The sequence below is a fragment of the Trichoplusia ni genome, chromosome 1 (genome assembly GCF_003590095.1).
Source record: "Trichoplusia ni isolate ovarian cell line Hi5 chromosome 1, tn1, whole genome shotgun sequence".
Taxonomy (NCBI): Eukaryota; Metazoa; Arthropoda; class Insecta; order Lepidoptera; family Noctuidae; genus Trichoplusia; species Trichoplusia ni.
The window spans coordinates 22,350,497-22,374,737 of NC_039478.1; the positions used below are offsets into that span (position 1 = coordinate 22,350,497).

At 34.8% G+C, this 24,241-nt stretch overlaps 3 protein-coding genes and 1 pseudogene across 3 annotated transcripts in view; 1 reads left to right on the forward strand and 3 right to left on the reverse strand.

The window, feature by feature from the left end:
* Positions 1 to 887: 887 nt before the first annotated feature.
* LOC113499516 (serine/threonine-protein phosphatase 2A catalytic subunit beta isoform) lies at positions 888 to 15,931 on the reverse strand. The gene is made up of 7 exons (XM_026880025.1): positions 15,653 to 15,931; positions 7,828 to 8,037; positions 5,709 to 6,013; positions 3,182 to 3,367; positions 1,731 to 1,784; positions 1,039 to 1,118; positions 888 to 955 (listed from the first exon to the last, which is right to left on the reverse strand). Exons 1-6 carry the CDS (start codon positions 15,752 to 15,754, stop codon positions 1,046 to 1,048), a joined length of 930 nt encoding a protein of 309 aa, XP_026735826.1. The 5' UTR covers positions 15,755 to 15,931; the 3' UTR covers positions 888 to 955; positions 1,039 to 1,045.
* A 1,100-nt stretch (positions 15,932 to 17,031) lies between these two features.
* LOC113499550 (guanine nucleotide-binding protein subunit beta-like protein) lies at positions 17,032 to 19,079 on the forward strand. The gene is made up of 5 exons (XM_026880068.1): positions 17,032 to 17,214; positions 17,476 to 17,684; positions 18,041 to 18,247; positions 18,338 to 18,589; positions 18,803 to 19,079. Exons 1-5 carry the CDS (start codon positions 17,106 to 17,108, stop codon positions 18,983 to 18,985), a joined length of 960 nt encoding a protein of 319 aa, XP_026735869.1. The 5' UTR covers positions 17,032 to 17,105; the 3' UTR covers positions 18,986 to 19,079.
* A 152-nt stretch (positions 19,080 to 19,231) lies between these two features.
* LOC113499522 lies at positions 19,232 to 21,164 on the reverse strand (annotated as a pseudogene).
* The window catches only part of LOC113499532 (diphosphomevalonate decarboxylase-like), an 11,429-nt gene continuing 6,419 nt past the window's right edge, over positions 19,232 to 24,241 (reverse strand). Inside the window, exon 2 of the mRNA XM_026880048.1 lies at positions 19,232 to 19,741. The gene's annotated coding sequence lies outside the window, so the exon portion shown is untranslated. The remainder of the gene's footprint in view (positions 19,742 to 24,241) is intronic.

A 24,241-nucleotide genomic window follows, 5' to 3' on the forward strand; every position in this document is an offset into this window, starting at 1 on the left:
GAGAATTTTGAATAATAAATCTCGAAATGCGTTCTCTAGACATTTTATGACAGAATGATTGCACTGGGTATAAAATAAGGATTCCTAATACTTTTACGCAGACTTACAGTCGAACTAAAGATATTGTGTATAAGAATAATTATATAATAAAAATAATAGTACATGATGCCATTCTGTCATAAAATTAAATGCTTGCTATTGCTTTGTGGACCTCGACAGATCAATACCCCCGCAGTATGTGAAGTAATTGTGTAATGTAAATATCAAATTGTAAAAAAAATCTTTTTAATGTTTCATTTGTAAAACAACTAAAAATTAAAATTATAGGATGCACTTTTACAGATTTTGATCTACAGTAACTTAACTCGAAAAACATTATACATTTGCTAGATTGACAATAATCATGTTGTTTCACTAATTATAAGTTCCATTACTGCACAATAGATGTAAGATCATAAGCTTTATGGGAATCCAATAGGGCGCACATTCAGTCACCATAGATTGCCTTATGGTGGTATGTCCATTGGTCGGTCGCCGATCCACGGTGACACGAGAAGAACGCCAAATAAAACTGCGGTTCGAGTAAACGTACGAGTTTAATGAGGTCCAATCGTGTTCGGTACATCGCAAATAACAGAATCTCAGGCTGAAGAGGCGGCGTCGCGCCGGCCGCACGAAATGAACATACCAGCATAACTAGCGCGAGCGATGCTCAGTGAACGGCAAGAACCTAAGTTTGCGACTGGTGACAACCACTTACAATACGCGGCGCCGGGCGGCGGGGCCGGGCGGGCGACACGCTACACGCGCGACAGCCACTGCGCCACGCGCAGCAGCGAGGCCAGGCGCGCGCGCCGCGACCGCCGCGCGCTCAGCGACTGCACGCGCCCGCGCCGCGCGCCCGCCGCGCCCGCGCCGCCCGCCGCCCGCCCCGCACGCTTCATATGCGCCTCCTCTGCAACAACACGCACACTCAGTACCCGCACAATACCTAGGAGCATTTTCTCATCTGTATCACAGTTAATTCAGTGTACTTACGTGCAGCCTACATGAAGTAATCTGGCGTCCGTCGCGTGACGTGCGGCTCGCCGCGGCGTGGGGCCGGGTCGAACTGAAGGCTACAACACAAATACATGTTATTAGCTATACATTCCTATAACATTTGGTTCTTGTAACTTAAAAATATTCGGTCATATTTTCCAATATCCATGGTTATGTCAATCGACAATGTCGATTTGTAAATTTGATTTTGAAAATCAATTTAATGTCATCACTTTGCGCTGATAATCATTCCAAAATATATCTAGTTTTCTAGCTAAGTTATACTTTAACACTCACAAAATATACTAAAATAACATTCCAACGAAGCGTATTTACAAAGAAGCCTAACAAAACGAGTCTTCAGCAGTAATATAGTAATATAATATCATTACTATGTTGTAATGGCAAGTTATTTATAACACAGCCATAGAAAATAAATAACGGACATGTAGTGTTTCACAATTCACGCCTTTTCACAGCGTTAGTAATACAAATCATGGTAATAACTTTATGTTCAGAAAAAAAGTGTACAAAACATATTTTCATAAATAAATAAATACATTAACATATATCCTATACAAATAAATATCTGATTCTGATTCTGATTCTGATTCTGAAAAAGTAATTGAATTTTATATTTAGGATAAAAATAAATCCGAAAATTGTTGACATCAATAAACAATACTTACAATGAGTACTTAAGAGCATCATCCAATTCCATTATGGCGGCTTGGTTACCGCATCTGAAACAATCGTGTTTACATTAGCCACTTGCATAATAACATTGTTTGACGCGAGTTATCTAATCGGATCGTATGGCTTTTTAAGAAACACGTGGAAAGTCTATAGATAAAATCGTTATGGAGTTTTAATGTAGATAATATATCTGAGATATCCTGATTCTGTGTATTATATTGTTATGTAGTAAGTAGTGACAGAAAGTACCGTACAAATTGAAGTCGATTGCTATAGCAGATTCTTAAGCTACAGGTTAATTTATCACGCGAGTTGCGTGGGGGGGCTTGTATTTATTTAAACGGAGTATACGTAATCGTTTTTAAAATGTTATCCTGTCGGGTATTATCCTATTTCACCAATACAATAATTACATTTTGTAAGCGTGAGCTGTCTTGTAAACTGTACTTTTAACTTACGTCACTTATTTTACGCGGATTTATTTTTAGTATCGCGATAACAAATTCTTAAAAAGGATTAAGATTAGATCCAACACGCCAAAGTCTTAGTAACAACTTACTGTACTATTTGTCCTATTTCTTGGGTGATGAGAAGTAGGGTAGATGTAACTAAACATGCGACTCGAAATTAATCTTAATTTCTATTAGTTAGAAACGATAAAAAATTAACGAGTAAATTATAAATTTAAGATTAAAGATGAATTTGGCGTTAATTTTTCATTGTTTCTATTGAAGTTTCTTACATAAAAACAACACAAACTCTGGCTGGTTTAGCCATGTGAAAAAGAGAAGTAGATGAAGTAATAAATATATTGTTTACACTTTTAATGGAAAAGGTTATATTAATAACATTGTGTTCAATGCTGAATTACTTATTTTACATAATATTTGTTCTCAGTTATCAGCAAGATTTATGGTCATAAATTATAGTTTTATAATTTTATCGATAGTTTTCTTGTAAGATAATAGCGGTCTTTAGAAAACTTTGATAAAATTTGAAAAAACAGTATAAAATCGAGCTTCAAAACGTGACTAGATAATAATAAAATATTTCATTATTGTAAAGAATAAAAGATAGTTAAAATATTATTATGTTAATTGTATTTTATTCATAATTTACAAGTGGCTATTGTTCTTTAACGGGTGAAGCCAAGGTCATTATTTAAGTTTATCCTTATTTGATTTAACTTCAAACAGGTATTGAGATGAATATTTCTTCGAAACCATAAAAATAATCATCACGATACTATTATTCTTAGAAGCATTAAGTTGCTTTAATTAAACATTACAAATTTACTCTGTATATCAATCAGCCCCCAATGGTTGGCACTGCCTTTTAAGACAAAATGCAATTTGCACGAAAAAGAAGCAATACGGACTCTTCTAATTAAAAATACCTTCTGAGGCAGTCGATGAATGAAAATAAACGCTAGAATAAGACTTACCTATAGCAGTAATTGGGTGCTGAGAATATAGTGACGACGTTTCTATCGTGGCACCAGTTGTAGCCCTCCATGACGAGCTGGTGAGCCCTGGAGACCAGCGTCAGACCGTTGCTGTGGTTGAACGTCTCCGAGATGTCCTGGCCGAAAGTGTAGCCGGCGCCACGGGGCGATATACCCCATCCGCCTCTGTGGGACACAAACATTACATTATTATACACTTCAAATACACGCCAATCCATAGGAAAGGTTGAGAGAGACTATTAGAAAGGACGATTATGAATGGATAGCAAAAGCAGCAATCGTTAAGAAAGGCTAGAAAAGGAAGTAGATAATGTTAGGTTAAGGATTAGCATTGCTTTCAATCTAACCTAGCTACCTCAAAATATTCTGCAGCAAGACATTTCTAACTTGCAACATGCTAGAACTATTTTTGGCTAGAAGCGATAATAATTACTAGAACGCATTACTATACATGCTTTTTCCAGCAAGCAATGAAGGCAGACAATCTCACCAGTCAACCTGAATACGCGAAGATTGTAATGCCAGTCAGTAGCAGACCTATTCTAATTCATCTCTCGCACAGAGACGCCGCGAACATACATCACACTTATTCACTGCAGACTTTAAACAATAAATTAAGGTTTTTCACGTTTTTTGTGACCTATACAACCTTGTATGAATGAATGCAGGTCGAAAACCTCTAGGTCACAACGACACCGAGGGGTTTAATTGCAGGACCTATATATGCCTTATTAATAGTAGAGGTCATAGCTTACAGGTTACGATTAGAATACAATACCGTCTAAATTGTAGTATTTAACAAATTAATGGAACTGCGAAGCAATGACATTATCATTGTGGTAAGCTGATTGAATGTCAAGATGCAAATGACGTCACATTAGGATAAACAACTCGCTAGCACTTTACTTATTTGCAGCGATCCAAAAAAGTCTTTATACACTTACCGCAGCTTAGGAAACGTCTTGGTAAATATAATTATTTTTACTAAGCTTGTGTAATTTCTTTTTTAATGATGCTTTCGATCATACCAACGTTTTTTGATATACTTCAACTGACACGTGATTAAAGCCTATTTTCAAACCTAAACAAATCTATATACCTTTTTACTCGTTCACTACATACATGGTATAAAATTAATCCTAGCTTTTAACATTCTCAGCACGCTCTTGTGTCGCGAGAGTTCTTAACCTTTCCCCTCTTCCTGTACCAAGCGGGTTCATAGCAAGTATCTTTCTTTATAGTTTACCTTTGTTATTTAAGTGTGCAGTAAATCGGAGATTGTTACGACGCCGGATGAGAGGCTTGTCTAGTCAGTGAAATTACTTCGGAAATATTGTCTCGTGGTAAAATGATTCAGAGTTTCCTTTTCGCTTGGTCTAAATGCTCCTTTACGAGTTAGTTTAATTATCTTATTTAGCGATAGTGAGGGACGACCGCACGATGTGACGTACACATTAAGAGCTTAGATATCTAAATATAGTATTTTCTCACCTGATAAACGGACATCATTTCAGTAAGATGGATTATAGAATTACACTATTAATAACTACGATGTTAGTTCTTGATCTAGTTCTGTTCTTTCAATAATCTAGTCAATATCTGAATTATCTTTTGGAAACTCGGACGCCCGGTCAAATGATATTTACTTACAGAACAGTACTCGTGAAACTGAACAATTGTATTAGTTTAATCGGAGACGAAACTGAAGTGTTCCAAGGCAAGCGAGTCAAATTAACATATGATAAATATTCACTAAGAATAAAATAATGTAGATATATGTAATCGGTATCAGAAAATCAATTAAATAACCTAGTTAATGTCACGTATAGGGAGATAACGCTTAGGGCACGTTGGCGTCCGGCGTCGCGGCCTTAATTACTCCGCGGACGACCGCGTCCTTGACTCCTTCAAGTGTTTATTGTGGCACAAGCGATATTAATAAACTTTTTATTTTAGAATGCACGCGTTTCCTTGACGCATCTCCTTGGCTAATAGGTAATCTCGCGTCCATTAAGTTACGTAAAGCAATGACCTTACAACCTCACAAGTAATATGTTTTGTATCACCACTATAACAAGTGAGGCTCGAAATTGTTATAAGGTTTCGTGACGATTTCCTGTTACGCATCCTTGCCTCGTTACACAATTACTTTCGTATTTTAAATATTTATTATATTGCGTAAGGCTGTTTTGACGTAGTTTTCGGAGTAACTAAACCAAAACTGACTATGTTATAGTGGTGACTGGTGTGTTTTTGTGGTTATAATATATTTAGAAATATGATGTCGGGGAACCCCGTTGTCTGTTTCCTTAACCAGCTTAATTATAAGAAAGTTGTTTTAGGTTTATAATTAGGGGCTTTACGAAATTGGTTTTTAACCTATTCCTTGGTAAAGACAAATTTCTGGGTGGCTTTGCCGAAAGTACCTCATTCATCACACTGATGATGACGAAAACTATCATGATGGCCGCCGTATCACACACAGTTTGTAGTTGCATGTGCTCACCTGTCATCGGGGTCACTCCACAACAGATCGCACATGGGTCCTTCGTGGGGGACCTCCTGCAGGCGGTCGAGGGCTCGGATGTGGTCGAGGGTGTCGATGGAGGGGCTGAGTCCGCCGTGCAGGCAGAAGATCTGCCCGTCCACCAACGCGGTCAGGGGCAGAAAGTCGAACAAGTCGGTGAAATGCTTCCATACCGACGCGTTGCCGTATTTACGAAGGCACTCGTCGTAGAACCCGTATACTTGGGTGATCTGCCTAGACTCGTGGTTACCGCGGAGGATTGTTATTCTCTCCCGGTATCTAACCTGTAAATTGTTTTAATCAAGTGTCAGTAAAGAAACAACATTTAGTTTATAGTTTACGTCCCTAACTTTGTACCAAAAAGGACAAATAGGAACCAGACATTTTATTCTACTAAAATTACATTAAATTATAATCAGTTTCACATTACTGCCGCAATGGTCTGGATGTTTATAGTTTAGTTTTGAAAGTAAAACACTTTTGTAACCTCGGTAACAATTTTGTCCTTGTAGTCACGAAAGGCTAACTATTTTGTAAACGCATGTCGCGTTTCTTTCAATACATTCTTTGAAAACATGAGCAATTTTGAAATCATTGCGACTATACCACTTGTGTGTTTTTGTATACCTAGATAGGACCTCTAATTATAAACATATCATTGATAACAATAGGTTCATATCAGTTGCAAAAGTCTACAATTTTATTAGTCATCGATATAGAAAAAATATCCCTTATAGGTACTTCCTAATGTTATCATATTATTAATGAAGGTATGTTTTAAGTTTATTTGACGACGTCCTTCAGACACTGATGTATTCGTATTATTTACGTTGTTAATGTTGGTATGTCTTGTTATAAATAAATAAACAAATACCATTTACCAAACTCGATATCTTTAACCTAGTAATCCAATAACTTGAAGGAAAATCCAATACTGACTACTTCTTAGGTTAAATTTATTCAATTTGGTCTATGCATTGGCGCAGAGTATATTGTAGTTAGGTCGTATTAAAATACTTTCACTAGGTACACATAAGCACCATCAAATCCTGTTTCTTATTTCAGTGATAGCGGAGTCATTTAATAAATTTCAGTTGATAAGAGTATGTAAACAGTGACCGATATCAAAGATACCGGCTGATAAACACTCCCTTCCTCTCACGTACGAAAAAACGAACAAAGAAATTGTTTCTGATATTTTATTTATGAAAAATGTTTGGCTTCGTCTGCGAACGGTGTGATCGATGACAATATATTATGTAGATAGTAATTGTACGTATATTATAAGGCGCTGTATGTACTACATTGGAGAAATAAATCGATTCGGTCTCGGCTCGTCTCAGATTCGATTTGAACGGTGTGGATACAGCTGTGATACAGTTATATCTATTGCGGCGTACACATCATCGCTACGATTCCAATAACTAAACATGATTCCCAACGGCATTAATTTTCATGGAAAATCACATCTAATTTAGTGAAGGTGACTTTTAGTTTAAGTATTATGATGGTTAGGTAAAAGTATTATATTAAGCGGCTCAATAGCAGGTCGGGGGAGGACGTTGGCATAAGCGTGTGTATCGGGTAACTTTATGTAATATACTGTTATTCGTATACGTCTAGCCGGTAAAGTATTGTCATAGATTGTAGTTTTTACTGTCTCCTCAAGTACTGTTAGAAAATGTGATGTTACACACCCCGCTTGCAAGCAATGGGATATAAACGCTATTTATAGAATAAGGTTTCCGGTGTATGGAAATATGGTGAGCTGTAAGCGAATTTTATACGGCGTAAGTGAAACTATAATATACGTGAGCTTAGGGAAATTGTGTTTTGTAGAATAAAACCGATAAGTAAAAAAATCAACTATCTGAGTACGTGACGCTCAGTTAGTTCAACTCCAAACACAAGTAAAAACAAAAACCTTTTCACTCATATTGTGTATTCTATATCAAAATGACAAACAATTGGGCAAAGGCCTCCTTTCTATCCATTCGTCCGTCTATACGTCGGTTTGTTGGGCTACTGAGGCCAAAACGCCTACTACATCTCTCATCAATAAACAAGAGTAATACTATATTAAAAAAGTGCATCTCACCTTAAGCGCAACGAGCAATGTGACGGTCTCGACACTGTAGTACCCGCGGTCGACGTAGTCTCCCATGAATAAGTAGTTAGTGTCGGGGGATCGGCCGCCGATACGGAACAGTTCCATCAGATCGTGGAACTGCCCGTGGACGTCCCCGCACACCGTCACGGGACATTTCACCTCTTGGACGTTGGACTCCTTTGTGAGGATCTCCTTTGCCTGTAAACAATTATAATTATGGTTTAAAAATGGAAATTATTCTCGTTTTCAAATAGAAAGTTTAGCGTAGACCTTGTGAGCTAAATTTTGGTTGACATCCCAGAATTTTTATCTGAATAGGTACAGCTGCTATAGTATATTAAACTGTGCTTAAAATTCAGTAGTCTAACTTCTCATTATAATTGTGAAAATGAAAAACATTTCAAAACGTCTGATAAACAAGAATTTTGATCTATCTACCAATAGTTTACGAGCAAGGCGCGTATTTAAACAACATTTTTTTTCTTAGGTCATCACGGGGCAGGCCTGTAGCAGGACAAAGACCGATTTAAAGACAATACCCGCTAATGGCCTAATGATTGTTTGTGAAAGTACCGTTAAAACCTTTAGAACTATTAGTCTAGCTGAACAGTAGGTTCTAAAAGAGGAATAAAATATGTATAAACGTAAGTATGCAACCAAACTTATATGGTTGGCAAAACAGAGCTATGAATACAGATCAACCCCACACGGCGGTATAATAAACAATTTCGCGGGAGATATATCGCAAAAATTTTAATTAGACTAATGAATTGATGACCGTAACTTTATTAAAACGTGTTTGTTTTGTTATTCTGTTATAAAACCTTTATTATGTTTAATGTCCTTTAAAAGTTACAAAAAAATAAACATTTCTAGATATCGTTGATAACGATAGCATTAACAAAAACATACTCGAGTCACACTCATTTGCACAATCAGGTGGTGACGTAGAGATGGTGACGCCACGGCATCATGTGTTACTATCGTTTTGACAGTTACTTACACCATTAAAGCGACAAAAGTGCCTATTATGTGACTTAGGTTTACCCAATTAGTAAATGGTGTGATAAAAATAGGAGTCTTTTAAAAGAGTGATGTCACATGTAAACATAATCCATAATGGGGCATGGACGATAATATCATAATATACACGGAAAGTAGGAGCATCCGCATACTGCAGACTTTTAGTCGTCCAACAGTTTGATCGAGCTTTAATTAGTATGACAATAGAAGGTGGTTCAAACATTTCGATTTTCAGGTATCGGCTGATGGTATCCAAGCGTGGGACAAGACGTATTTCAGTGATACACAAATGAGTCTGGACGTCTTGTGAGTGTGACTTAAATGTTTGTGAAATCTCCGACAGAGGGATTAAATTAATTCGTGTGCGAGTCGATAAAAAGTCAAATAATATGTTTAAGTCTTTTTCCATAAAGATAAGGAACTTAACAACTTAGATAAAATAGTTGTCATGTCTCTAGAGTCATCTAAATAGCTTTATTTTCTAACTAGTCCTTTATTTAAGCTAGACCGTGTACTGTACTCTGTCAATAATTTCTATCTTGACCAGCCCTAACCCGCAAGGGGTACCTACTTCTCACTACTCACACTCTACTGTTACTTTAAACGAGTTTTCTATCTTTGTCTGGAGATTTGGAAAAACATCAATCAATATTAGAATTTAAAATACACTACTTTATGACTACAAAGGTAAGACGAACAAGTTATCAGTACAGTGCTAGGTATAGGTGGGTGTACAATATAACATGCCACTGCAACCTGTATTTACATGAGTTAGTTTAGACATAGCATGCATGAACTAGTAATTCAACCTACTAGTTATAAATAGCGTAATACACGGTTGAATAAGCTGTTAATTCGTATTGTTCGTCGTTCGCTGCTATCCCTGGAGGGAGCATTATGACTGCCTTTGAACAAAGCGCAATAAACTGGGCATGTAATACTGAAATATGCTATTCCACTCGAGAACGAGGACCTCGCAATCTTTCTTCGAGTATTTACTATCACAATCTTTAGATACGTCGTTTGTATAGCTCCTGTACATTCAAGCAAGGTCAATTAAGGATCATCGGAAAACCATTGCACAAACACTTCTATATCTTGATCAAGTTACGTTAACTTATTCCGGAGATACAGACAACAAAATAAAGTTGTTAAGTTGGTGTGTGATTACATTATAAACTAAATACTTATATAGAGTTTTAGAAATATGAACAAACTAGTCTAGATACCAAGGCTATTTTGTATGGACTCCATTTTCATTTAAACATACTGTTAACCTAGACTTCACATTGTCGTTTCAAGCAGCAGTTTATTTAAATTATTTACTTTAGAATTGCCCAGTTTTAGTTTTAGGAATGGCCCCAGGTTCTAACTTTGTTTAACTTAACAAGAGATTAATGAAGTGTAAGGTGTCAACTAACCCGATCTAGGACAGCTTTGTTCTCGACCCTAACATAATATTTTTCAGGATACAAATACACTTTGTAACAAAATATAACTATGACTATATAGGAATAACGATTATTGCTTTTCTCAACTATATCCTAAACATACATATTCCTTTTGTGTATGAGATGGGGTCATTGCTCTATAGGCTCCATTCCTCACAGCCCGAAATGCCTACAAAATCGTCGTCCATTTATCAACCTAATCTAATCCAGGGTTGCCTTTCATGAACGCCTTTACCATAAACAGTATAAATCAAACCCGCAGTCGGATGATATTGTTGTAAAAATATGCAAATAATATGTTCAGTGTCAAAAAGGTTAACTCTAATTGTGGTTATTTGTTTATAACCTAACTGCGGATATTATGCGTGACTTTACACGACATAATCGCATGTCACATACAGCTTTAATCTTAATTATAAAATAAATATCGACCATTTGTATAACAACTGCCAAAACTTAATATTTTTAGCTTTTAGTGGGACATTAACAAGGTGTGTATTATTTAGGAATCGAATCGAGTAAATTGTAACAGAATTGCTATCAACATATCAAGCAAAAATGCGATATGATATCATTGTTTACATAGGTACTTTTCGTGTTAATGAGTCGCCAGGCACCACAGACATAACTAGAAGCTAAAAACACGCCAAGGAAAACTATTAAAGACACAATCCTTAAAAATGCAAGAATGACGCAACTATTGGAAGAAGCCAAAGATCCGTACCGAATAATCCCCTTACGACGATTTTTTTAAAGGAAGAGTTCATTCACCTCTTATCTAACCAAAACTTGTCAACAGTTAATTGTATTTTGTTGTATGTATGACTAAAGGAATACATAACACATGGCCACCGTGATTTTAAACACAAAACCAGCGCGCCCATCAACGTTATTCTAAACGAAAAGTTATTGCTCGTATTTAGGTTGAAGCGGTAGGTCGCAAGTAATCAATAGAAGGGCGGACTGTTCTCTCGCCGTAATAACACGGATATATAGAAATATCGGTTTCAGTCAGTATCTGAGACTCGTATCTGTGTTATTATTTTGCACATAGATTATATTTAGATGACTGTTTAGTTACGTGGTTATGATTACTGCAGACTTGGCGTGATTTGCTTGAAAATTAATATTAGTCAGTTGTTACTAATCTACCTAGCTGTAGTCCTAGGATCCTATTTAACATATTATTAGTAAATAGTATGATTTGATCTTGAATGATCCGTGCATGTCTCTAAATAATTATCTTAATGCGTTTCCATGAAATACTGAAGGGATCTGTCATGATTAGCAAGGTATTCTATAAACACAATATAAGCAATCAAAACAGATCAGATTGAAATTAATCTAAATAACTAACATACATGTGGATTAAGAGCGCTCTATTCAAAGCCGTAGCTAGTTGATTTCTATTCACGAACACAAATAGAATCTGTTGATTTTTTTTACGAGTTAATGTGTTATCTGTATTCCGAAATTAGCATAGACTACGTAGGCATCGAAATCTCATGCATGTATACAATAATATACAAAACGTGTATGAAGTTAACTTACACGAAACGGCGAAAATGTATTCAACGAATATTCCGTAGATGCATTCAATAATAAATTATGTACCAATGTAAAGGTTAATATTGATATGCGATGCAGAGGTCACCATTAGACATTTCAAGGATATTTTTAACTTTTCGTCCATTAAAGTAGTATTTACGAACATTGAGACATCATATGTACACTTACAGAGAATACTGGAATATAACTTCTGATCTGAAGCGGGATTCAAGCTAGTAGAAAAAATAATAACATATTATATGTTCCTAACCACGATTCTACGCTATATGACAGTATAGTAGAAAGGTGAAAGACCCGACCAGACCAATACCGTTTATTTTTCTTCGATACAATAAATAAACAGTAAAATGTCGTATGTCGCGGCATGACAAAATTTCAAACTATGCGAATATGTGTAATATCCGATCCCGATAAAAAGACATTCATCTTTTTCCAATATAAATCTTACTTGACAGTACGTTGAGATAAATTACACTTCTACATTACACATTTTTATATTCCGACTGATAAATAAATTAGATCAACACGCTTGCTCGTCAGTATGTTATACGAATGAAAAAATATATATTTAATCTACAAAGATGAGCTAAGAACCTCAATAAAATGACGTCACCTAAACTGCAAAGTCAGTCAATATAAAAAATAGGAATATAAAAAGGCTGAACTGTGAACAATTTAAAAAAGTAGTCTAACAACTCAAGATCGTCCATTACATTTATTAGTAGCGTATAAGGTCGTTTCTGTTTGTCTATAGTCTTTCTTAGACCTTGAAGTATCGTTAATAAGTATGTCGTCAATGCATTCTTCAAGCAAAAAGTTGTCAAACAAGTTTTCAACAATAGAAATATAAATTGATGAATGCTTCTGATCAGTTATCAGCCTCTTTTCTAAAATCTACATAACCTCACGCATTGTTTGCTGCGAGGTGGGCAAGCTACGTGAGACCAAAGAACATTTCACTTCCAATTTCATATGCGCGTCGGTTACGCGCGTTACGAGTTCTGCTTACCTAACATTTTTAAAGACATCGATGATAATTAGCTGCAAATCTATTTAGATCTACAGTGTACATACCAGTTCTTAATCGTCTTTATTAATTCTAGACACACTTGATTTTAATTAGGAAAGTATTTATGCTATTTTCTTTTGGAGAGTCTCTTTTTAAGTCATCGGTTATACTATCTTTTAAATTGGCTTTCTAGATAATCTCTCTAAATCTGGCCCCTTGTAGAGACGATCGTCACCCCACAACGTAGTATAGCTATGCGCGTGCGCAATATAGGACATCATTTACTCAAATGTTATCCTTGTTTGGATATAATAAGCGTCATTTGACGCTGACCATAGATAGTAGGTATGATTCAGAGATATTAATCACCAAATTAGCATGCGTATTATAAGAAACTAATGAATTTAAGCGAATGTTTCGCTAATCGACAGTGGGGGCTCAATGCTAGACAATTGTGCATGGAGCACGTGTAGGCGACTCTATATGTAAATATGTATAGGACACGTGCGATAGCTATAGAATAATAAGAGATAATTAGCACTATGCATACTTTTCAAAGCTTAGTATTGACTGTTGGATATTAAATAAATAATACGACATGCGATGGTTCAGGCGCGATGTAACTGCAATATAAAAATATAACCTTTTTTGCATTGATTTAATATATAATAAAGAAGTTTTGACAGGTAGTAAATATTATAGTATTGGCAAAGTACAAAGATAGACGAATACTAATGCATATTATATTATATTTGCATATAGTACACAAATGTAATAGTAGGTGTACACCACCTTAAATAGAGATAAAAGTTTACATGAAAAGATGGTTTCTAAGAAAATTATTGCAATAAAAACAAATTCCATCTTCCATGAATTGATTAAGTATTTAATTATTTTTTATAATATTGTCAATGACTAGAACTTTTATATCAAATATATGACTTATCAAGGTAGAAAACATAAGGTTTCTGTGAAGTAAGTGAAGTAAAGTAGAAAATCAATTATGGATACCCCACCCTCTCAATTACCATAATGTGTTCGATCAATCACCATTTTGTCTTCCAATTCTGTATGCAATATACAATGCTTTAAACATTTTTAATGTTAGACAATATACACAGATAATTACTCAAAAAAAAAAGAAATTCAGAAAGTATTTCTGCAAATTAATGGATTATTGTTATTGTTCTAGGTTGAAAATTATCTAAATGTCTATGCCAAAATGGTTATTCACAGATTAAATTGCGTAAAAAAGACATTTATATATATGAAACATGTTGGATCTGTACTAATTAAACTGACAACACAACATCCTCTCAGATAATTGTTACTATTGCATCACTGTTATGTTACTACATATTTTAACAGTATACACTTACTATAACACCAAAAATATTTAAGACTTTTACTTTCTTTTGTGTTTTTGATTACACAAATGATTGTTTGTGTCTAGGTGGTACATCACAACCACTCTTAATTTCAATAAAGAGAATCAGCACAGAAAGAAACCAAAACTCAGACATTTCGATAAGTACAAACAATTTTTAGTTATGGTGATTTGAAAAATGATTAAAACAATTAAGTTTCTAAAAATCTTGTTTTTATTTAAGTTTATGAGTATTCTCACAGCAAGATTATAGTTAACTATAACTAAGTTAAATTAAGCTCTTCAAACATATATTTGCTTTAATATTAAAACCTTATTATGATTCACCATACTATCTTACTTACTCATCATTGTTTAATGTTTAAGTACAAGATAGCAAATTAAATTGAATGTAATTTCCTCCAGTTTATCCAGATAAAAACTAATAACTTGAAGCCTTTACTTTTTAGAAGAATGTTTGAAAGGGTATTTTAAAGCCCAAGAATTTGAATGCCTTCAGGTTTAATGGATTTATAAATAAACAATACAATAACAGATGTCATCCTATTGTTAAAGATGATAACAGACTGACAGACATAACATATCTTATGCATGTCTAAGCTAAATTAGTGCAAAAACAACTAATTGCATTAACTAACTGGCTTTTAATTGGGTTTATTTATGTTTTGTCTGCAGTGTTAGTGAGATAAGCCTCTCAAAACTAAATACAAGTATTTTGATGAGGGTAAATAAATATAGAAAATTTCTGGGCTAACATAAAATCTATATTAATTATAAAAAAGCAAGTAGAGATTATTTTTATATAATACACTAATTTCTAAATAACACATGATCATTTCTTTGATATTATATATTCATCTACAATTTAATCAATAAAAATGCAGCAACCAAGTTTATAGCTACGCAATCATATCAAATGGGTTATGTATGTAATCGGCGCCAGTAGAGTAAAAAAATCAATGAAAATACCCATGATAAACATGTTCAGACCCACAACAAGTCTATTACTTACGGATACAAAACTAGTGTTAATTGATTATCTGAATTTCCGCGCCGCGTCTATAAATATCTTCTAACCAATTAAGCTATTATCAACCAGAAAAGCATGATAGCTGGGTGTGGTAAACATACTCAAAAACAAGAATGACTCCACTCCGAGTCCCGACATCCCGAAACGATTAGCGTACCAACGGCGGACAACTTCCAGCACAGCCTATAGCGAGATGTAGGATCGCGTTCTTGTAACTCACTATGTAGGTATATGAATCATACGGCATATAACTACCGACCCGATGAAAATATATACAAAAGTTATTAAATCGGTCACAAACCAACTAGACTCATTATCTAATATTAAATTCAAATGTACATTACCTTGTCGCATAACGTTTTTACTTGATTTTCTGTCAATTGCTTGCATTCATTTAGTTGTTCTATCCATTGATCCAGTTCTTTTAACGACGCCTTGTCCTCCATACTTTGTGTCTGTGAGATTAACGCACGAGACGTTAACTATGATTTTGATTGTCTTTATGTTTTAAATGTACACGAAACCATGCGAATTACGTATTTTACACTGTGTCCAGAAAACGAGACTACGGCGGACACTTTACAAAATGGCGTTTGCGTGACGTCAATTTTCGGAAAAGAAATCCAAATCCACCAAGCGGCTCTATTGAGAACTAGATGATGATGCCACTTGCGGTAGCGTTCAGAAAATATGAATTGAGAATTTTAATATTTGAAAAAATGGCAATTTCGCAAATTGAAACTTATGCGTTTTATTTTAATTTATGTGATAAGCGTGAATTAATTAAGTTTAAAATACATGTAACTGTTATTTATGAAATAAATATCGCTTTCAGTGATAAAACCGCCCATGGGGCACCAAATAACTATTTATTTGTATTCAGTCCTGTACATATATGGTGTGCAATTAAAAATATTCAATCTTAAATATTTTAAAACGATTTGGCATGGAAGAAATAAATCCTAGCCTGAAAAAGTAAAAAAAAACGCCAATGTACCATCTATCATAACAACATTAATTTCACTCACTTTGATCGAGCCTGAAGGTACAATTTTTGCTTTGGCCATAGTTTGGGGTACTTCGACAATAAAATCCATTTATGTAAAATGTATTTTACTTCTGGATAATTTCTGTAATATCCTACAAAAGTGCAAATAAATGCCAAAATTTTATCAGTCTTCTTTCAATGTATTAAAACGTCAAGACAAGATATTTCAACATATCACTTTTCTTTTGAATTTGATTTTGTTGAAATCTTGACACCATGGAGTATTTAATAGCTGATTTTGACTTTATTTTCTTATTTTAATGTCTGCAAATATTGTTCGTACGTAGTTTAGTAACAGATTCGAAACTAAATTAGAATTTACAATATCTCACCTAATCATTACGCAAAGTTGAATTCTTATCAAGTGAAAGTATATTATATATTATTATGTTAAATTACCACAAAATATATTTTCAAACAACACTAAAGTAAATTCGAACACGTGAGCCATATCATGGATAGGAAATGTAAAATGCCCAAGTTATCCATCAGTTTGTGAAACATATCAGAATATCTTTGTTTTTCTAACTTGCGACTAAAATCACAAATAAAGTAAGTTATAAAATGTTCACACTAACCAAAAAACATTTTAAAGATTATCTTATTGATGAGTGCCAAAAGCCGCATATGCACAACCCGTAAAAAAGCATATTGCTTAGGGCACCGCGGGATCGCCGGAGTTCCGGTCTTTTTACGTTTAGTGTTGAGGGAGTGCGTTGGTGCTTAGCCACTCAACTAGTTTTCTGAAGATGACTGAAACCCTGAAGCTTCGCGGCACGCTCTGTGGCCACAATGGATGGGTCACACAAATTGCGACCAATCCTAAATACCCTGATATGATTTTGTCTTCTTCTCGAGGTGAGGTTATAAAAATGTTGTTTCTTCCCTTTTATATCCACGTTCATCTTGACATTATATCATGTAAATTGTTAAAAATACTTCCTAAGTTAGTAGTTGATTACATAAATATACGTTTTTGTAATTATTTTCGTGATGACACAAATTTTTGCCACGCGATTCCTGAGCGGCAAGCGGATATGGGGCTGATGATAATTACAATCAAATATTATGTGATTGCCATAATTTTGCACGATTAACACCTGCTCTACGATATTTCAGACAAAACCCTCATCGTGTGGAAACTAACCAGAGACGAGACCAACTACGGTGTGCCTCAGAAGCGTCTATACGGTCACTCGCACTTCATCTCTGATGTCGTGCTCTCAAGTGACGGCAACTACGCTCTGTCGGGTTCATGGGACAAGACCCTGCGTCTGTGGGATCTTGCCGCAGGAAAGACTACTAGGCGTTTCGAAGACCATACCAAGGTGTGATGATGACCTTTCATTCTGTTAGGGTTGTAGTTATAAGTGCCGATGCGCGGCAGAAGAAACAGTGTGTTTGTGCCTTTGCGAGGCAGAAGAGTTCTCTTTGCTGCTAGCATTGTTGTGATTCAACTAGGAGTTCGGATGAGGTAAGAGTGTGATCAATCATCTTCACACTGTATTGAATGAAACTAACACCAAATGGCATAAATGCACAAGTTAAACCGCCTATATTGTTTATTCTGTTGTATTATGTTTTGTAGTTTAGATTGATCAATATGTAATTGTTGTTGTTTAGTTGTTGTTGATTATCAAACTTATCTATCATGTAACTATATCATGACTTGTATGCTATGCAGGATGTACTCTCCGTCGCTTTCTCTGTTGACAACCGTCAAATTGTCAGTGGATCACGAGACAAGACAATCAAGCTGTGGAACACCCTTGCTGAATGCAAGTACACTATCCAAGATGATGGCCACTCTGACTGGGTGTCATGTGTTCGCTTCTCACCAAACCATGCCAACCCAATCATCGTGTCTGCTGGTTGGGACAGGACCGTCAAGGTTTGTAACAAGATGTATTTTTTAAAACAAGCCTTACATCATAAATATAAAATGTGATAAGCTTTAACTTATCCCTTTATTCATCTCCAGGTCTGGCATCTTACCAACTGCAAGCTCAAGATCAACCACCTTGGCCACTCTGGCTACCTGAACACAGTAACTGTTTCTCCTGATGGTTCTCTGTGTGCCTCTGGTGGCAAGGACATGAAAGCAATGCTGTGGGACTTAAATGATGGCAAGCATCTGCACACCCTGGACCACAATGACATCATCACATCACTGTGCTTCTCACCCAACAGATACTGGCTGTGTGCTGCCTTTGGACCCTCCATCAAGATCTGGGTATGTAGATTTTTTATGAAATGAAATCATTTATTTTGCAAATCGGATATTTTATCACTTTTACATGTCTTTTTTGAGAACACTAGAGCCATATCACCAACTTAACCTAAATGCATGATGCTTTTAGGTTACATTGGTGCACAAATTTATGTGTAAAAAAGTGCCTATGTAATTTTGGTGTTTACTAACATTTTCTTTTTTCTTTTACCTCAGGATCTTGAAAGCAAGGAGATGGTTGAAGAGCTCAGACCTGAAATCATCAACCAGACCCAGACCTCCAAATCTGACCCACCTCAGTGCCTATCCCTGGCCTGGTCCACAGATGGTCAGACCCTCTTCGCCGGATACTCTGACAACATCATCAGAGTCTGGCAGGTGTCAGTGTCAGCCCGATAAGGAGTTTGAAGTATTTGTTTCATTTATTTTTGTGCTACTGATTACTTGTGTATCCTGCCTGAAGGATAAAAATAAATGAAATTGTTTTGAGATACTTAGCAGTTTCATTGTGATCTCCTTGTAAGATTAAATATAAGATTTAGTGATAAGTATTTACATATAATTTAACAATAGGTTTTGCATATGTCAGGTTACATGTGTCAATGTATAATTTATGTATATTTGATGTAAATAAAAACCATTTGATATACAGAAATATTTTTCTTACTCCAACATAAATATATTATAATATTCGAGATATGACAATGACAAATAGTACATCAATTAATACATCTTTAGTAAATATTTTATCATAAAATACACAATTACAATAGGTAAATACGAAAAGCTTTACATAGTCATAAATTGAGAGCTACTAAACAGCAAAGAATACCTCTTTCACTAAAAGTAATGAAAAACACCACACCCCAAATACAACAGCCACAATTTCCATGGAAAATAATATACAGTCAGCATCACTACTGAAACTGCCCAGCAATACCTTCACACATGTATTCATGTGGGTTTACCTATGGATAAAGCTGTCTAGACCTTTGAACTTAACAATGGAGTCAATTCATATTAAATTATTCTACAGCACCAGTATACCTACATAAAACTTAATAATATTCAGCTCTTGAATTCATTATTATCATAAAATATTCTTTCATGAATAAGAAATACTATTGAATACCAGATTCAATAGCTGTTAAGTATGTCATAGGGTTAAATGTTACATCTTTGGAAAACCTTTGTCATTCAAGAGATGCGATCCATCCAACACTTCCGTTGGTCCCTCACCAACTTTAGTATGAATTACATACTTTATCAGATCTTTGGCATGTGGCTTTATACTTGTAAGCTGGGAATTTAAAATCTCTTCATTACACTGCAGACCAGTAATAAAACTGTCAGGATTTGAAGAAGGGAAAACATGCTTTATCAATGATATTATTTTAGGCACTTCATTTTCCAGTAGGTAAAGGCAGGCATTTGGTCCTGCATCAAATGTGTAAGCAACCTTAGTGCCATACAAATCATTATACTTATGAATTAGTTCAATTATCAGATGAGACACTTCAGTCATGTAGACAAATGGTGGATAGGAATCCAAACACACTGCATGGAACTGATTACTGTCTCTCATAGTAATTTCAGCAAATTTAGGGAAGTCTTTATTCTTTATTGCTTCAATGATATCTTCTGTTCTTTGTGGTACACAGTACTTAACTCTATGTTTAAGTAATTCTGAGGTCTGTGTTGATATTTTCATACCAATGGTGGAGCTGGTTTTCTTTTTCGTGTCACCAACTACTAAAATAAGAGCCCGCATTTCTGGCCAGTGGGTAGAGTCTACTATTTGTGTTGCAACAGAATCAGATCCATCTGCAGATTTGCCTGCATGCCATCTGACGAAACCACCATACACACTTCTGCAAGCACTTCCTGACCCCAATCTTGCAATGGAACTCACATTGGACTTAACTTTGTAAAGTTTCGCCAGTGCTGTCACAAGACAAGCGTAGCCAGCGGCAGAAGAAGCCAAGCCTGCCGCAGTAGGAAAATTGTTTTCGGAACAAACATGCACTTTCCATTTCAAGAAATCATCACTGACACACTTTTCGGCTGATGCTCTGGCTTTAATTTCTTTGAGACAATTTCTTATGCGGGGACTAGAAAAAGACTCTTTCTTTCCATTTAACCATATTTCATCTTCTTCAAATTCTGGTCTAGCACAGACTGATGTCTTGGCGCACATAATATTTGTATCTAAGGTGCCACTAACGGAATCATTTAACGGTAATATTAAGTCTTCGTCACGTTTACCCCAATATTTTATCACAGCAATGTTGACTGGAGCTACCACAGTTATAATGTCAGTCATTTTTTAAATATTAGACGAGATAATTTATATTAAATTATTTAAAAAGTTTGATAAACTTTCGATGACTTGGAGCAACTGCGATACTACAGTCTCCCGCGAATGTTTTGTTCTGAAACTTCTGACATTTGGTCGGCTTGACTGACAACAATAACTAGTGTGGCAACATGTGAATTATCTTGGCATTATTATATTGATTAACAACTGTTGGGTGCTTTTCCTTGACCACAAACATAATTTTATTTTAATATTATTTACGCTGATAGGACACATATAAATATTTTATGTCACACATGCCACTCTGCAAACCCATTTTTTTTACTTTTCTTTTTACAGATTAATAGATACAAAATTTAAGTTGTATATTATAATATAAGGGAATATGTGCTATTGAAAAAAATTACTGATACCAAAATTTTATTCTTTGTTGTATTTGGGCCCACGATGTACAATAAAGAATAAGGACCTAGGCCTCTTGTTTTCAAAGATTGTTTTACGCTACACTACATAGTTCAATAAATGGCAGCACTGGCTACGTTTTATGATGCCATTGAGTTTATTACGTTTAGTTACTTAAATACTTGTAATTTTGAGACAATTTTCAGGTCTGAATTTTTAGAAAATATCTACTGAAATTTTAAAATCATTTATTTCATTGCTATTACAACTTATACTACACTTCAGTTAGACTGGCTTTTGAATCTATGAAATTACTGAACTTGTAGTTGTAACTTCAACTCTAGCGACGTCTTTTGGAACTACTATTACCTGACAAAATCGGAATGTCCTTTTCTAAAGCTCGGATGCGGTTCTCAGTAGAGTCAGTAGGTAAAGTATGAATGTGCGAGGGTGTGGAGGTAGTGATCTTGTAAAATTTGTCAGATTATACTACACATTTCAATTCAACGCTGCCATTTTCGTTTTGTGGCACGGTTAAAGCGGCGGTCTAAATGTGTATTTGCTGAAATATCTGGCATTTATTTATTTACCAAGTGTAAAAAATAATTGTAGTGCGTTTGTTTTCTTGTTGAACAGCAGAAAGTGGCGATTACAGTGCTTTTACTACCGGATAATTGTTGACTTCATTGGGTGGAGAGGGTGAGTAGGTACTTTATATCGAATATTTCGGGGTTTTACGCTTGCTAATCATTCCTTAAGTAGGGACTCCTTTTGCTATAACAATAACTTTACTCAATATATCGGCTTTAGTCGTCTATTTGGTATTAGTGTACACTTTACGGCATTCGCGATCGGCTCGCTAAAATGGGCGTTGTGATGAAGAGTGAAGGTTTATCACTTGTCGTATCGTCACCGCTCCGTGTAATGATGTTATTTACTCACTCAAGATTCTTGAACATAGCCTTATGTTGTCAAATCGTGCCTTATGTTGACTTCGTAGAAGCGTTTAGTCACTGAAATTGTCTAAAACAAATTGTTCAATAGTACTTACATGTGTACAAACTCTTATTTATTGTTTTAGTTGTCTAAAGACACTAATTATGAATGTAACTAAATATACAAAGTCAGACATTTCTGCACAATTCCAGTATTTGTGCAGTCTTTAGTATTTGCCTTCAAAGATTACAAAGATCTTGGAAAATTATGATGCACATAACTTCCTTGTTTGTTAATCCCTGAAAAAAAGTATATCAGATATTTTTTCTTATTGATTTCCTATTAGGACCATCAAATGGACTTTCAATCTATAATTATAAGTCTATTTACATTGTAAATGATTAAATAAACCCAAAAAGGTTTCTAAACAAAAGTAATGCTCTCCCAAGGAGTGTTTAACTAAAATGAAGTTAAAACAAATTATCTAACTTGAATATGGTTTAATGAATGCATGCATGTCATTGTGTCTGCTACAATAGTTTCCTTATGTACCTACTTGGCAACAAGCCAGGCCCATGTCTTGTCATGGCATGCCCACCTGTGTAATAAATCTGCAAATAATTAACAGGGTCCTTACTTGACATAGTAAATTTTCACACATATGTGAATTTACTACTTCAACTGGAAATCTTGATTTATTGACTAAATCCAGTGCATAATAGATTCTCTAACTTGTTGAAGAAAGGAATCAATTTTATCAAAGCAGCTATTATGTTTATTTTCTGCAATGGGACATTGGCCTATACCTAGAACATTATAATCCATTAAAAAAAATAATTAACATTACTCATAATTTTGCTTCCTCAGCAGTATGTTATTGTTAGTTTCTTACTGATAAAATTTTTGGATGTGTCTGTACAAAGTTGGTTATCTAAATGTGTAGAAATTTTATTTGGTTTATAAATATACATGTATGTTACACCCTATACATAATTGTGTTATATTGACATGTCTTGTTGCTTATGTTAATAAGGATTATACTACTTATTAGAATACCTATTAAGGAGATGTTTACTATTATAAAACAATCAAAGATCACACTTAGACATAGTGTTTGAGTTATTAATATAAGCCCCATGTTCTTATATAGCCTTTATGAAGGAAAACTGAGATAAACTTTTTGTTATATATGTTTCTTATATGGCACTTTTGCAGCCGCTAGTCGCATATAGTACTTTTAGATTCCTTATGGAAGTTTAAAAAGTGCTTTAAAGATTTGTCTTAATTATTATTGCAAGGAATATATCGGGAACAAACATAAAGATACTTTATAAATATTATTGTTCAATAAATCTATCTCTAGCCTATTGTTAAGTTAGGTTTCACATGTCATTGTGAATAAACAATAATGACGTTCTTTCTGGTAAATCTTCTTTAATCATTGAATATTAACAAATACGAACAGAGTGTCTTCAAAGACAGTGACGGCTAGATTCATTAAAAAGATTGCATATGTTGACAAATTATAATCTTATGCTAACTCTGGTGGCAGAATAATGAATTTATTTCTATACTTGTATATTTATTTAACCTTAAAGTTGTAGTATGAGACCCCCAATAAGATTGATTTATTTAAATTGTTCTGCAATGCTTCTTACTTCCCGTTTGTATATATACTTGAAGAGTTTGCGGTAGAAAATCCTTTGTGTTTCCATGCTCATATGCTTAGAGATAGTATTCTTATCTATTAACATGAACCATCCTGTTTTTTATTCAAGTCACTGGAAATTACTAGAAAGGAAGTGTTTATGTGTATTTGAATTAAAACATTAATTGAGGTTGTATCAGCTCTACTGAGCCCTGATTTATATTTTCTATTAAAATAATTGACTGACATACATTATTCTCATAATGATTTGATTGGAGTGTAGCACTGGAGTTACGATCTTAAATAATAAGCATGTTACAAATCACAATAGTCCCCATAAATTATGACTTCT

Coding starts and splice junctions, on each gene's coding strand:
- LOC113499516 (XM_026880025.1), bottom strand. CDS start 15,754: ATGGAGGACAAGGCGTCGTTAAAAGAACTGGATCAATGGATAGAACAA. Junction 1,785..3,181: donor GCACCCAATTACTGCTATAG/GTAAGTCTTATT, acceptor CGATTGTTTCAG/ATGCGGTAACCAAGCCGCCA. Junction 1,119..1,730: donor GATGCTCTTAAGTACTCATT/GTAAGTATTGTT, acceptor TTTGTGTTGTAG/CCTTCAGTTCGACCCGGCCC.
- LOC113499550 (XM_026880068.1), top strand. CDS start 17,106: ATGACTGAAACCCTGAAGCTTCGCGGCACGCTCTGTGGCCACAATGGA. Junction 17,685..18,040: donor GTTTCGAAGACCATACCAAG/GTGTGATGATGA, acceptor TATGCTATGCAG/GATGTACTCTCCGTCGCTTT. Junction 18,248..18,337: donor GTTGGGACAGGACCGTCAAG/GTTTGTAACAAG, acceptor ATTCATCTCCAG/GTCTGGCATCTTACCAACTG.